At 40.4% G+C, this 16449-nt stretch overlaps 1 protein-coding gene across 1 annotated transcript in view; it reads right to left on the bottom strand.

The window, feature by feature from the left end:
* Positions 1–16449, bottom strand: part of furinb (furin (paired basic amino acid cleaving enzyme) b) — an 87810-nt gene that overhangs the window by 70023 nt on the left and 1338 nt on the right. The window contains exon 2 of the mRNA XM_073472872.1: positions 9488–9766. Within this exon, the coding sequence (XP_073328973.1) occupies positions 9488–9664 (177 nt within the window). The 5' untranslated portion in view covers positions 9665–9766. The remainder of the gene's footprint in view (positions 1–9487; positions 9767–16449) is intronic.

The raw sequence follows: 16449 nt of genomic DNA, 5'->3' as shown, positions 1-16449 counted from the left end.
AAAAAAAGTAAAAACAAGTATTATATTTCAGGGTGATATAAAGCATGATAAAAAGCAACTAGTTTATGTTAATTACCCTGTCTAGGATAGATATAGGCCTACAACCTCTGGTTAATCTTTTTAATCCACTCATTTAAATTCCTTGCAAAGACTTGCGACTGAGGCAGCATCTGAGTGGTAAGAACAAAACTGCGGCTTGCAAAACTAATAAGACTATTACACAAAGAGAGAACTCAAGGCATATGGATATCAACAATTCATGTATTTCTCCACTATTGATTTACTAACCAAAGGCTCTGCAGTTCTGACTAACATATAAGCATTCAAGTTCACTGCCATTTCAATCATCAGTCAAGCTTTTTTACGGGTGGTAAAACGAAGCACATGCTAGTGATGTTAGTATTGGTATCTCTTTAATGGATTGAGTGTTGGGTGAGATATGACTAATCTGGGGTTGCAAAATTCTGGGAATATTCAAGGTGTAAACTTTTCATGGGAATTAACAGGATTTTAAGGGAAAGAACAGGTATAAAATGGAAATTAAGTTATTTGATCAGGCTGTATTCACCATGTCATATGCAGATAGAAACGAACATTTTGCCTTATAACAAGCAGGCGGAATTGAAAACCCTCCATTAGAAATGGAAATAATGAAATAACAGTGTTTCCCCTAGGATAAAGTTGTAGCAGTGGAGCTGTCAGATGCGCACAATGTTTGTTTTTTTGTATGTTTGCAAAGTGCACCGTCCGGTAGGTTTCTATGTGCCTGATGGCAGCAGAAGGACTCCAAGTACATAAAGTAGTAGTAGTAGTGGTGTATGTAACTCAAACACTCCAACACCCTGCCAGATAAGAAAAACGACATAAAAACACTGGTAGTTGTGTTTACAGTGATATACTGGGGAGGCAAATCATATTTTTCCAGGATGGGGCATCTTGCCCCCCCTTTCCCCCCTGGGATTTACGCCTGTGTGATTTGACAAACAAGTTATTATTTTGTGTGACCCATATCACCCCCTGGGTGGGTGATTATTCTGCGGGAATGATCCTGACTCTGTGTTTAGCAGCGCTAGTTTCAAGTGTTGACATTTACCTGACATAATCAGGTACGCGTTAAGTTAATTGTTTTGTTTTGAATTTGCTGAACACTCTACTCATGTGTGTGAATTGGTCTGGATATGAACAACAGTAGCAAGAAAAAAAGTTAACTTTAGTCTCCATAGTTATAAGGCGGAGTCCTCTCCTCTCTGTTCCTTTGTTTTACATGCTATTACTCACAGGTGTGTTAATTGACCGAGATATGAAGCATCCATAGCGCAAAATGATCAGAGATAAAACGCAGCCCACTATACACTCTCCTCTCTCCCCTCAGCAGTGCACCACCGCTGCTATTTGTATGTAGGAGAAACACTGAATAAGTTGACTCATTTAACGAGAATGAATGCAAATAGATTCATCAACTCCTCAATAACTGGCTCAAGGTACATCCAACATAGTAACTGCTAGCTAGCAAAAACTAGCAGAAAGTGTCAATAAGTTATAAACTGTGTACTTTGCTTAAGGCAACTGTCTGCTGGTTAACTGCAAGATTGTAAAAAAAAAAAATCAAATATATTCAGTCCAGTAGTCCAGTTTTGATCAAAAGCCTGTAGTTGCTTGGTTCAGACAGTGAATTCATGTGGGCTGCACATGTGGAGGGAGAATACACTGTGCATGCAGTGGGTTTTAATTTTCAATATTTTAATTTAAAGTTATGCTGAAAAAGGATCTAAACATATGATGGAAGATACTGAATGCAGTCCATGGTTATGGTTTACGTAATAGTGCATACTTTTAACTGAAACATGCCATGGAACTAGCATCTCAAATAAAGTTAACATTGTTATGTTGAAGTTGTACAAAAATTCCCAAGGTACTTGAGCTTCCTTTGGAAATGTACTGACCCTTTGCAACCGTAGACTGATCCCCATTAAACAGTGTCTTTCTAAATTTTTAATGAGATCATTTATAACATTTCCAGAGCAATTTGTCCAAGCTGTCTGGATTGAAAAATTGAAGAGAAAAGAGCAGGCAGGGAAACATGTCAGACAGCATGAAAAAAGGAGGAAGAAAGTATAAAAGATGTTAAGGACTGGAAAGGGGAATCTGGGGACATACTTCTCGAAATTTGTGAGGTTTTGGATCAAGGAATGCAGCTTAATGATGTCTGGAAGGAAATGGTGCTGCAAGAGCAGAAGTAAATTAGGGCAATGTTTGTCAGTCACTCTTTCCAATCATTAAGGTTTTGAAATAATAATGGTGAACACACGAACGGTATATTATCCAACAAGCTGAAAATGTAAACATACTTAGAGCAACACTGTATATTGTACATTTCTTAGCTCCACTTGAGCAGACAGCAAACACGTATAGTAATTTCCCATCATCTCTCTATGTGTAAGACAACATTAATAAACATTATATTATGATCCCATAGCATATGTCAGTTCACAGGTAACACCAAACCAAGCTCGTCACATCAATTACCACTCACCTTTCTTTTACCTTGTCCAAGTCCTTCTCCACTTTTTTCATAATATTTTTGATTTTATTCGATGTTAACCTTAATGTCTGAACGTCACATGAAGAAGTTTACTAATACAAATGAGTCAAAGGATGCTATAAATTGAAAATAAGACAATGTGAGGCTAATCAGAGAAATTTTCCCTCCTGTAGACTGAATATTTATTGCTGCGACAAAATGTTTACCTAACAAATGAAGAGTAAATGGAAAAAAGACAGACAAATCATTCTGTAAATGACTTCGAACACAAGTGTGACAGAGCAAAAAAAAAAAAAAAAAAGCTAAGAATTCTGCTGAGAGGGAATGTAACTCTTTCTTATAATGATCTCCTGGTACCATTATAATATATTAGCACCTCCGCAGACTCTTTCGATTGAGATTCGTTAGTGCCGACGGCAAGACTTCACAGCTTTTATTCATAGAGACACTACTTATTTTCTTTTCAAAGTCCTGTGGGAAATAGACAAATACTGCAGGTGCAGTCATTGCCTGTCTGTGTGCTGCAGAACAGTGTAGTATAGATTCATGAGTGAAAGTAGAGCGCTGACATGTGAGGATATGAACAGCTTAGAACGGTAATGCACTGGAGAGAAGACAACGGACAGAGACTGAGATTGAGAAGCAGTGATACTTGATGTTCCTTTTAATAAAACTATCAACTTAAAATGAGGACAAAAACACCAGCAAACAAACAAACGTATCACACACACATAAACACACGCGCAGGAAAACAAATGCCTCACAAGCACACTCAAGGCAAATGGAAGCAAGACAAAAGCAATGACGCTGCCTGACATAATAAGCCTGACAGAGTCCGCTGTACAAATCACATTCGAATATAATCAATCTCTCCTCAGCCACAGAGCAAACTGCTCATGTACAATGCTAAAAGCATATGTGTCATTTCGTAAGCAATGAAACATTAACTAAATCCTGATGCGCAGTGACGATCTCACGTAGCCACCAGATAAGTGGGACCAGAGAGAGAAAAGGCGAGTGAGATGTGTGTGATGTATTTGTTATGTACATTTTATGCCAATACAGCTCATTTGAATTGAATTGAGTCGGCACAGAGAGACGGGGAGAGACAGAGAATTTGCCAATAGGCTGCTGCATCACACAGTTGGCAGGGTATGATGTGCAGAGTAATGGACAATGGCCTTGGAGCGCATTAAATTCCTTCCTAGCACAGGGCTGGTATGTGTTTTATGTGTGTTTGGGGCTGCAATGGCATGAAATTGAAAAACAGTGGTCGGAAAAATGGAGAAATTGCAGCAGGAATATTGGATTTTGAAGGAATATTCCAGTACAATCAGCTGACACAAGGTGACTGCATTCAAACACTTGCTCACTACCTGGAAATGACCTGTTACCTCTGCAACACAATAGCCAGTGGAGTGCTCCAAAGAGGCAGCTGGAGCAGATGGTGGGAAGCTGGGAGACAAAACCGTTGTGTTCTTTACTTCAGATTACACTATAGCCACGTTTTGAGTAAATAAACTATAAATAGAAAGAGACCAAGAGACGCAGATGGAGAGATGTAGTGAGCGAGAAAGAAAGACAAACAGACGCAGAGAGGCTCTGGCATTAGCCTTCTTTTCCACGGAGCGGGGTGATTCAGTCTGTCAACGCCCACAGAGCCTGCCCATCCTCATAAAAACAATGATTCTGACTCGGCACACCAAGAACACAACATGACATTTAGCTCTAAACCCTGGTATGCCATTCCCACACAGACACAAAAGCATTATTGGAAAAAAAAGAAGAAAACATTACTGAACAGATTATGAAGCAACAGATACAACAACGCTTTATGACAACTTGTAAAATGCCCATGCACACTCGGAAGCCTTGATGACATTTACACTTCAAGGGATGGTTCTGGTTTATGAGGTACTTATCCATATTGGTTAGTGTATTAGTATATGGCAGTCAGCACACCCCCAGTTTGTAAAAGCAGACAGCAATGTACTGCAGTGGACGGGGGTTAGGACTGCATGATTCTTGCTAAAATGTGAATCACAAATTTTCTCCCAGAGAACTGAGATCACGATTCTCTTGCACCAGTGTTTCCCACTTTTGGCGGGGGAGGATCGGTATTTGACGACCAGATATAGTGTTGCTTTAACTGTCTGTGTTAATGGACTTTGCCTTTCTGTGTCTCTGGCCGTTATGTTTTATCTCCACTAGCAACGTCATCTGCTTTCTTCGTTGGCAGTGTGTTTTATAAAGTCGGCCAAAAATACATGTTTTTTTTTGTTTTTGTCACCATAACAGCAGGTGAGCCGCATGTGGAGGAGGCTTGTTGTTAATTATGTCGCCAATCAAGACCAACGTGCACCAAATGACATTGCAACAACCAGGTGCACCTACAAGTTTGAACAAAACAACAGCATAAGCAGTCCTAAATTAAATAGGAGAGGTCACATCACTGTCAGCGTGTTTGCAGGAGGCACGTAATACTAGGGAGTGTCTCTTTCCCTGAAAAGCATGTGTAAATGACAGCAGACAGGAAGGGAAGAGCGAGGACAGATTGTCCACTAGTTAATGGAATGCAGATGGCGTCGTTATCTTGGATGGATAAAAAACAACAGGATAAAAGCCTAAAATGCTAAAATGAGTCGCCAAATAGACTTGGATGGCTGTTAATATACCTGGGTACACCGCCCAAGCAAAAAACACTGCACACTAGTCTTAATTTTTCAATAAAAGTATTGCACTTAAGTAAAAAGACATGGCGTCTACACAGAGCTTTCAACATCACCTTCACCAACACCAGCCTTCTCGCCTACAACTCCATCTCATGATATTAAAGTCATGTCCAAAACATGTGATGTGAACATGACAGGAAACATTTTATAGAAATTTCAATATGGTATTTAGCCTTTGACACATACAATTCTGAATGCATCAGTTGAAATGTTAACTACCAACATTTTATCCTGGCGACTGAGCTTCCACCAGACTCCTTTGACAAAGGATTTTACCTTTGGAGACAGCGTTTAACAGCTTCAGTTTTGCGTCAGAAAGGGCTGTCTGACGGCAAGGTAAAGCAGTGAATATATTCTATATTTTTACACAGCTTAGCTTCCTACACCAGTACTCCTGTCTGCTTCTCCAAACTGGGGGTGTGCCAACTGCCATATATTGTAAGTAATACCCTGACTATGGATAAGTACCTTATACAACCCAACTCGCACGCACGCACACTCAAGCATTTTTTTCTTCTTCCACTGACACTCACTCAAACAAAATTAAGCTGAAACATAATGAGTGGATTTGCAAATATATAAAGATGTACCAAGACAATACAGCATTTCTGAGCACTGCAGTGAACAAATAATCAGTTATGAGATGATCCCGTAATCACGTTAGTGATCAAAATCCCATTACCTCCTGATAATACAGCAGCCTCCGCGCTATCTTTAAGCGTCCCTGTAGAACAACCACCAAGGATGATGGAAAGATGACTAAGTCGTTTCCCTTAAAAGCCCCCGGCCCGACAAAGCCTTGTCTAACCCGTAGCCTCACATAACCCACACGCCACTGTCAGAGCACACAGACACAGGCACATACTGTAGATCATCCCTCTCTCATAGCACCCACTCAGGGACTAGAGACTAAAATAAAACTTATTTGGGTGCCTCTGTGAAACAATGACTGAAGATGTACTCCCACAAAATCTAATTCCAGGCAGCGGATAATACAAAATTTCACCCTTCCAGTCATCCAGCACTCATGCTTTTCGGTCCGTGATACCATACTCCATTAGCTACCTTCCTTTTTTATTTTGCTAGTGTCTCCCACGTGTCCTCACAGCTATTGTGCTATGACTACTTGTCTCATTCCTACTCTTTTCCAGCGAGAAATAGTCAATTATCTCAATTCCGTCTACCTTCCTTCCTACTCTTCTTTTATTATCCATCTCCACCCTCTCCAAACTTGCAGACTTATATACCCACTGTTGAAATATCTGCCTCTCATATAAAATCTACAATAAAAAGCTCCACTCTAACATTTCCAAAGAAAAAAAAAAACAAGACAGACATCTTGTGGGGTGTCTTGGTTGGCTGTGATGAAGTGACTAGGTGGTTTTTAGGACCCACCTTGTCAAACAAGGCAACAGCTCCTCATTCATACTCAAGGACCTGAGCGGCTTAATGTCACATCCACTAAAATGACAAGCTGCCAAATAGCATCAGAGATTCAGCTATAGACAGCCGTCCTGGAGGACTCCTTCCTGTGACTACTTCTAGCTCTACCTCTTTGAAGCAATCACTTTTAAAGAGAGAGGAAAAATAAAGCTATGCATCAACCTATTAATCCTGTGGTTTAAAGGAGACAATAGAGGCTGAGGATGTCTTTTTGGTTGGGTGAAGGAGAAATAAACAGGAGAAAGAAAGCAATAAAAGTTTTTTTTGAGGTAAAGCGATCACATGCGGGACATATGAGAAAAAGAAGAATTGCCTTGTTTGGAGGAGGAGGAGAGACTTCTTTTCTTATTCCTTAGCACTGTGTCCCCGGGTGATTGTCTACTATATGTATGTGTTTTCTGTGAGCGGAATATTGAACATTTCATTTTACCCAATTCACTGAAACTAGAGATTGATTCACTATCTAGAATTCAAAGAAGCAATTAGGAATAAATCTGTTAGGGGCTATTACACCAAATGTATTCTTTCTTTTGTACTCCACAGTACAATAGTTTCAGCCTGTTGGAACAACAACAACTGCAGCAGTCCAGATCAATACTAAATGAACTCCAGAGTCAAGCAGAAGGTAAGTCCTTCAGACATGCGGTGTCGAGTCACATGATGGGGTGGACAATAAAGAGCATTTAATAATGACACAAATCTAATCTCGTCCGGTTTGTCATAAACCCATGTGACAACTGTCCAACATGATATCAGATAGTCAAAAAACACCTGGCCTTGCACTCCTGACAAACCTCCATCTTTGGCAAAATAAAGAAAAGCAAAGATAAGCCTGAACTAATTTCGCAAACCTCTCTTTCAGAAAATCCTCTTTATTTGAGGTGGGGAGAAGTGGGGTGGGAATATGCAGAACCTCCTACGCATATTCCTAAGAAGTAATCCAGAAGGCTGTTCACTGGCGTGTGTAGCAGTTCAGGCAGCTCCACAAAGACGCATGCAAATGAAGTTAAATCTCAAAAGGAGCAACAGGGGAAGAGGGTACCAAATAGCAACTCACTGTCAACTGCTGAGCACAAATATGGAAAAGCTTAGCCTTAGAAGCATTTTGCTATTCAAGGGACCTAACACACCACTGAAAGAACTATAAGTCACTACTACTTCTCCTCACCCCCCCCCCCCCTTTTCTGACGATTGTTTTTCTTTCCCCTATCTGCAAGCTGTAGCCCATTTAATTAAAATGACTTGCCAATCCCCTGAAAAAAAAAAACAGAAGCTAAAGTGGCGGCAATAAAATTAAACTATATACATCATAATTATATATAACAACCTTCCTTGAGTGTCTGAAACAGCAGCCTTACTTACTATTCCTGTCTGTTCCTAACTCTACTCAGTAAACATAACTGACTGCCAGTGTGTTAGGAAGACATGCATGCTCCACTTTAAGCTACATGAAGTGGAGGAGGCCACACTTTTGCAATCTGCAACACATCCTGGATTGCCTGAAGGTGTCATGTAAGTCTCTCTTTGATGTGCAACAGGTTTTTAACATTGATGTTCAGCTACAAGCCATAGCTGTGTAAGGATACTGTCTCACATGGTTCGATGTAGATGGTATATTTGTAAGCTCCTGGACAAAGGGTGCTGCTATCTGTATCAATGTTGATCGATGCGATTTATTCTACCATACCTTATAGGGGCTCTATTTAACAATTTGTAGCTAGTTACATGTATAAATCACTTAATTACTGGTCGTATATGAGTGGATTGTGACGTGACGTGACAAAATAAGACCTTCTCCATCACTCTTGGTTGCCTATACAAGCCTTTGGAAGATAAAGTTCAGTCATTTGATGCTGCTAGACTGTGGATTTCTTTGTGAAGGACCAGGGTCAGAGTTGCATAAACTCCAAAGTATGTGACTTTATGCATGTCCTTGAGTCCCTCGTCTCAATGTGTCTCTCCGCTCTGCAGAGCAGCAGTAGCTAACATTAGTTTAGAAATGGAGTCCAGTAACATAAACTGATGAAAAGCTTTCAGAACAACACAGGAGTTCCACAGAGCCCCTTTAACTGGCATTTTCAAATTCCCAACCATCACCAAATTATAACGAAGCTGCCGGCTTCAGGCGGTTACGTTTGACATTGTGCATTCTGTGCACTGCAGCCATGCCTGACAGGGCCAAATTGTGACTTGCTTGACTAACTTTAATGAAAATGCAGCTAAATGCAATATCTGTAAAATGGTAGTTGCATGTAAAGGGGGTACATCCAGCAACCTCATGAAATGCTTACAAATACAACATTGTATAAATCTGAGGCAGTGGCAAAGAGGCTGCAGCAGATAACGTTATGTCCTCGGAGCGAACTCCTGGCTCCGATGCTGATCAGCCAAGCTTAAAATCTAACCATCTCGACCTTGTCAAGTCAAAGTAACACTTACTATCCTTATAAAAATAAGTCTTTAGTGATTATGATGTCTGATGTCCCTTAACCATCCCACAGTCATAGATTTGACTTATCATTCCTGCAAAACAAAGTAATAAAATAACTGTTGAATCTTTTCACACCATTTCGTGTCATGTCTTTATTTTTTGCACCAAATCATGTAGCGCAGTATCAATTAGAGTTTTGATAAGTGCCATTAAGCATCAGTATCGATAACCATATTGATAAAATCCAAGCGACTCCCGTCCGCAAGTATGAGAGACGCCTTCTATGTGTTTACAAGCTCATGCATTAAGATAATAAGGCATGCTGTAGGTAGAGCTTACATTGCCGTGGTTGATGAAACCATGTTCCCTGGCGATGCGGTCAGCCTCCTCTGGCCCCCCATCGACCTGGACCGCCCAAGTGTTGGTGTAGACCTCTGCAGCGTCAATCCACTTCCATTCTGCTGTCAGGAGGACAAGGACTGTCCATAAGTGCAGCAGGGCCACCCTGGCATCCATGAAAAGGAAAACGCTTCACAGAGCAGTCTATCCGTCCGTCTGTTGCTGCTTCCCTGGCAGAGTGGGCTGCTTTACCTTACAGCAGCAAAGTAGAACGGTGGCCTGGAGATGAGAGGACAGAGCTGGCTATAAACACAAACATGGCCTTCTTAACTGGGTCACTATTGGACCTGAATTACATACTGCAGATACCGTTCAGAAAACAAAGCCAAAACTGCAGCAAAAATAAACAACAGCACACCCACAGACCTTATCATGCATCATACTTAGCTCACTGTCAACTGTCAAACCCAGAGAAAAATAACAATAAATGTCTATATAAATGCGCAAAGCATAAATATGAGGTCAAAACAGACAAGTGCTCTGCAAAAAGATGGAATTGTTTTTCAATCCTCCCTCATTTTCAGACCTGAAATGGTAATGTATGATAATGACATACAGTAGGCACGTTGCTTCAAGACAGGACGAGCTCCAAGTAAACCAGTACACAGCCACTGTGGCAAGGCAACCGAGGTAGATGACATTTTAATGCTTAGCCAGACGCCGCTCTTAATTTTAAGGTATTCCAAAATTCAAATTCAACAGGGTACTTGTTAGGTCTGAGAAGGTACTGCACGACATATGCTAATTGCAGAGTAAAATAATAAGCATGATAAAAAGGACTTTTATTTGAGCAACTGTTCAAACGAAAAAGACTTTCACACAGGGACATTCTGTGGGCTTTTGATTTTTTGGCTCTTTGAGTCTAAGGAAAGGAGGCCTTAAGTCACACATAAAAAGCAAAGCTCTGTGGTAAGTTACCGCCTCTGAGTGAGAGGAAAGATGATAAGGTGTGGGAATCTGCCAAGTATACCAGTTCATCCAAAGACAGATGAAGAGGAGGGAGGTGATGCAGGTCTAAATGGTTGTCCAGTCCCACTGCTGATCCCACCAACGTGGAATCAAACTGCTATTCAGTGAGTCCATCCCTGCTACAGCGTGAACTGATGTGAAAAGAAATGGAAGTAACTTTAAGTGTCCAATCTAAGCCTTTTTGAATTGAATTGAATTTAAGCCTGGTGTGTTCACTTATGACTATCTGTGGGGTTTTTCTGTGGGAAAGAACCTCTAATATAAACCTTCGTAGCAGGTACAGAAAGAAAATGAGGATGTAGGAAAATATCTGAGCAAATTGACGGGTGATTCTACTAATCGTCATGACAGAATGTTCTAGTCCGTATTTTTTTTTTTAACCTGGCAATGATGGTAAGTCAATCAGATACCCCATCTGTCTGTCCAACACTTTCAAGCAAGATATCTTGACAACTACTGCTGCAGAAAGTGACGACAGGAAAAAAAAAAAAAACCTTAGTAAGGTACTGGGACGACAAAACACCTCCAGAACGTCAATGTACCTTGGCAAAGAATCTAACTGATGGATGGCGCTGTCTGTATCCAAATTCTCCCATAGGTATTCAGTTTGGTTGAGATTTGGTAACCATGAAGCCCTCTTGGCATTAGGACGGCAAATAATTATCACTTTCATTGTCAATTACTCTGCCAATTATTTTCACAATTAATCATTTAGTCTATAGAATGTCAAAACACTGTGAAAGCTGCTCATCACAATTTCCTGTATCAAAAAAGTGACGTCTTTGAATTGACAAATTTAAGAAGCTAGAACCAGCAAATGTTTATTTAATATAATCATTTACACAATTAATAGAACAGAAGACAGACTGATGAGAATATATAAGTAGTTGGCAACTGATTTCTTTCAATCGTCTAATCAATTCATTGACTAACCATTGCAGCTCATATATCATCTAAATGCCACCATCAGGCCACCATTTAGCCTTAAAATAATATTTCAGTTTTCTGAAAGTTTATTCTACATTACATTGCAAAATATATATCTCGATATTTTCAAATCTACTCAATAGCACTTCATAAAGGCTAGAACTGGGCAATAATGCCCAACCGACATGCAATTTTCATGGTCAGTGCTAACATCGAAATTAGCGAGTCAAAATTCCAATATCGATTTATATCAACCGATACACCCAATATCCCTAAAATGTGGTTATGAACCACTATGATGGAGGCAGGATAGTTAATAGTCTAACAAAGAACTTTTATTGTCTAAAATGACAGCAGTGAGCTGAAACAGTAAACTTCACTGGAAATGTAATAATTATAAATCAACCCAAGCATATTTTCCACATTGTTTTTTTCCAAACCACGGGTTTCCATATCAGCTGATATTGACAACATACGTGCATTTTAGCTCATTCTTATAAGCACTTATGCAGCATATACTGGTATATCCTGGTGAAAGGTAGAAACGGAAGGAGTCTGCCTGCAACGCACTTGACAAGTGGGCAGAATAAAAAGTTTACTGCTCTGGTTCAAACAACAGATCCCTATCCTCAAAGTAAATGTGCAATTTATAACCCACTGATACAATATTTTAGTTCCCCCCCCCCCCCAAAAAAAAACAAAAACAAAAAACAACACATCCTGTCGCCAATGACAGCAAAATAGTAAAGGCTCTCACATTGACCTGACTGAACTGGCATGTGTGTAAATGTGACCGGCACTGGATATCTAAAAATAACAGGCTGGTCGATGGTCAAAGCCGGTCATGCTGAAAACTGGCCAATTCCGCTGCCTGGCTGATCGACTGGTGCATCTAGTGATATCCAATATCTAAGTCAATGTAGTTTCAGACCACAATAATGGTAAAATACCGATATATTGCCCAGCCCTAGTACCTTTCTCTTAGCCTTTACACAAGACATGCTAACGAGTCCCTCTGGGGGCCATGAATATCAAGTTAGATCTGAATAAGTCAGTACCAATCGGCAATGACCATGACTGAGCGCATTCACGCTTGCTAAGAGATGATCCCTTTATTTTGAGATCTCAACAAGATTTTCACTTGTCGCTATGACACTACATCATACTGCTCACAAGGTATCTCATGATTGAGTGTGCAGATTCTCATGATCTTTGCTCAGCAGTTTTAGTCTACCAAGGAGAAAACCCTTTTTTATTCTAATGACCATGTGGTTTTCCCCTATGGCCACCCTCAGGACAAACTAACATTTTCATCCCCACTTCATTAAGGCTCTGAGAATAGCAAAATCATCAGTGTGGGGTTCATTCTGTCAAAAAGTTTCAAATTGGGGAGTGTAATGATCATTGCAGGCTTAAGGGGCTCCTGTGGGGCTTTAGACTTTCAGTCTTGTTAATAGATTTTTTGAAAAACAACAGAGGCCCATGTCTTCTGCGAGGTAAGGCGAACTGGCAGTAGAGCAGACTGTTTCACGACTGTGGCTGAGTGTGTTTATACTCCTCATAGGTACTGAAGGTGAAAGAAAAAAAGTGTTTTCATAGTGCATTCCAATTAAGTGCTAGGTATTTTGGCAGCAGGTGCCAGTGTCTGAAAGCAGAAGTCTGTTCACCCCTCAACACAACTGTACTGGTAACAAAAGCTGAAAAAATAACAAATAGGACCATGGCAGCACATAGTCCAGTCATACCAGGGAACAGCTTATGGATAGGACGCCAAGTTACTGTCCAAGTACAGTATATCTTGATAGATGTACTGAGATGTACTGAAGATGATCAGACATACGATAGGAATAAAAACATCATAGCCTTTATATACTTTGGGAAAACAGGGCCAAGGTTTGTCATCATTTCTTAAGCTTGGATCACATTAACTTTGTTAACCATCAATAGTCATTTCCTACAGTGAAAATTGGGTCCTGGCAGTGGGCAATTTGTAAGGTAACAAGGTAATAGGTTTGTTGGTAAGCTTTTGTTTTCGCCATAAGTTCTCCCTTGTAATTCATTCTCCAAAAAAGTCGAACATTTCAGAACCTTTTACAAACACAGAGGATGCCCACGCCTTCATTCACCTGAACAATAATCCCATGCTTCTGGGGAGTTACGCATATGCAAACTATCCAAGAGGAGAAGCTCATTGAATACATTTGTGGCTTCACAGATACATTTAGGAGTGGGTTTGATTTGAGCGCAGCAGGAGAAGTGGTGGAAACATGACCAGGGGCTGTCACTCTTCCTGTGGCGCAATCCTTCTGAGCTCATTAGATGCTACGCTGGAGTCACAAAAACAGGAGCAGGGGGTCTGCTGTCACTGAGAGAGGGCTGGAAGAGGGAGGAATAGATGGAGAGAGAGGGATGGTATCCCTCCCTGGTACAGCATTGCGGAAAATAACGAGCAGATAATAACTCTACGCCCAAATACCTTCTCTCAAAACACAGCCTGGAGAGGAGTTAACAAGAGGCTGCTTACTCTTACAATATACATCAAAGGCCCAAAACTGAGATGAAACTTCAATCTTCAAACCACGGGAGAACTTAAGACATTAGAATCTAAACTACAAAGAGGAGAGAAAATCAGTTGCATAACCTCTCTCGACATTAGTACAGTACTCGCGTAAGTGTGCCAGTGGAAATGCAGGGGCGGATAAGTGACCTGTGGTATGCAAAAATAACATGACAGCTATGAATTATTAATTCAGCACCTTCTGCTTCAAGCTATTGACAGACGTCCAAATGTAGTACAGTATCTCATGGTGATCAGTGTGGTGTGACATTTTGATCAAAGATTCCTGTTCATAAACCATTTTCAATAACAGCAGCAGCAGCAGCCACAACAGGTTGTTCCTATCAAAATACTTTGCTTGAATGTTCGGTCTGGGAAATTCATAATGAGCAGTCCTCTCCTCTGTCTCGGCAACAACAGCTGAGGTGCCCTTGAGGAGCGCACTTTGCCCCCGACAGCTCCAGTGGAGCTGCCCCGTGGCCAGCAGAACAAGACAATGTTGTAAAAACAAACCACAGACTGATTCCTGTCCTGTGTTTTCGCCCCCTCACAATTCAACTCTACTGAAGAAGAGGGGGAGATGGAGGAGCAATGCGTCAACACTGTGCATTCATTATTGTCTTGATAACACCATTAAGCCCTCGGGCAACAGCTTCTTCACTGCTGGATATTCTACAGACTTGCAGCTTTGAAAAACACTAGCTTTTAAGATCCGTATGAGCCAGATGCTGGAAACGGATTAGCAAGATGCGGGGGGAATTTTGATAGGAAGAAAAAGCAATACGGTGACATTAATACTGAATCAATATGTGGTCTTTTGCTGATCTTGGAGGGTGTGTTATACTGTGTGTTATCACAGATATATTAACTATTGATGGCTAGAGATGCAGCAATTAATCAAGTATAATTGGTTTGCTGATCGAAAGAAAATAATGGACAACTATTTTGATAACAGTTGAGTTCTTTTTCAAGCAATAATGTCAAACATTTGCTAGTTCTGACTTCTTAAATGTAAGAATTTGCAGCTTTGCCTTGTCATTTAAGATGGTAAATGAAGGACAAAAAGAAGACAGCACTTTGGGCTGTGGGAATCGGTGATGAGCAATGTTTTGACATTTTTTCGACTAAACAATCAATCAATTAATTGTTAAAATAATCTGCAGATAATCGTTAGTTGCAGCCCTATCGACAGCAGTTCTTGCATATTTTGGCAGATGTGCAAAAGTACTGCAGTGCACACATTTACAGATGCTGCACATAAAAAGGGAACCTCAGTTTTATCATAATTTAATTATTAATTTTACATCAGCTGCGTTTGCATTTAAGTATTTAAAAATAATATTTTAATTTATATATTAATAATTACATTTCAAATGAAATTCACCTTCATACATTAATATTTACTGTTACTGCAATCTGAGAAAAAAAATGCTAAGTGTTCAACTGTAAAGTATCTGGCCTCAGTATACATCTTGGTCACAACTCTTAAATAACCAAATCTGAGTGATCTTTCCATTAAAAATTAAGATCAGTCGGTATATCATCACTTCTTTTCACACCCTCAATTATCCGTATAGCCGAGTGAAATTATTAATAAATGACTCTATCGGCTTGGCAATCTTTTCCACAGTTACACCAATAATCTCACCATTTTATCAATAGTGCAGCAGTCAAACACATTATAATATTTGATTTTGTGAAGTACAGCCCAGCTCTAGATTCACCTCTCGTGAATAAATAGTTAGAGTAAAGAGAACTGGATTTGAAACAGAAAGTTGTTGCTGTCCTGGAAAACACTTGACCCCCAGCTGCGTTTATGAATATGAACGTGACCAAAAGTGCAAATGTATATCTGACAAACAGCATATGCGTTCAGCTAACTTCCTCTACATTAGTATCACTCCAGAGAGATGGGATAAACATAATGTGGCAGAAAAACAGATCTATTCTTGATGGGGCTGAACAGACAATTTCCATTGGTAATGACGAGCACACGAAGCTGTGACAGACCATATGCAGCACTCCAGCTTTATTATAGGCTGCCCACCAGCCAAATCAACACCCACCATGTGCTCTGAGCTGCCCTCTCAGAGAAAACCAAGGCACAGGAGAGAGCTGCAGCATTTGTCAAGTACCACCGACAGCCAAGCATCCCTTCTGAGAGAGGAATTTGCTCCAAGTTAAAAAAAAAACGTGTGATTGGAAAACAAGAGGCAATGCATATACAGTAGGCATGCCGTGCTCTGTCAGGACAACAGTACACAGTTGGAAGTAAGCTGTACAGTTATCATCTGACCAACGCTGTGAAGTGAGCGAGAATGGTAGTGTGACTGAGTACCACTAAAGCCAGATTCATCTTAGCCCCCACTGTCTATGAGCTGCAGAGATGGAAAAGTGTGATAAAATGTTGTCCAGGGCAGCTGCAATGTGTCCGGGAGAAAGAATCAAT

Source organism: Pagrus major, chromosome 8 (genome assembly GCF_040436345.1).
Source record: "Pagrus major chromosome 8, Pma_NU_1.0".
Taxonomy (NCBI): Eukaryota; Metazoa; Chordata; class Actinopteri; order Spariformes; family Sparidae; genus Pagrus; species Pagrus major.
Note: the sequence above shows the minus strand (reverse complement) of the source record. Positions and strands in the feature narration are given on the sequence as shown.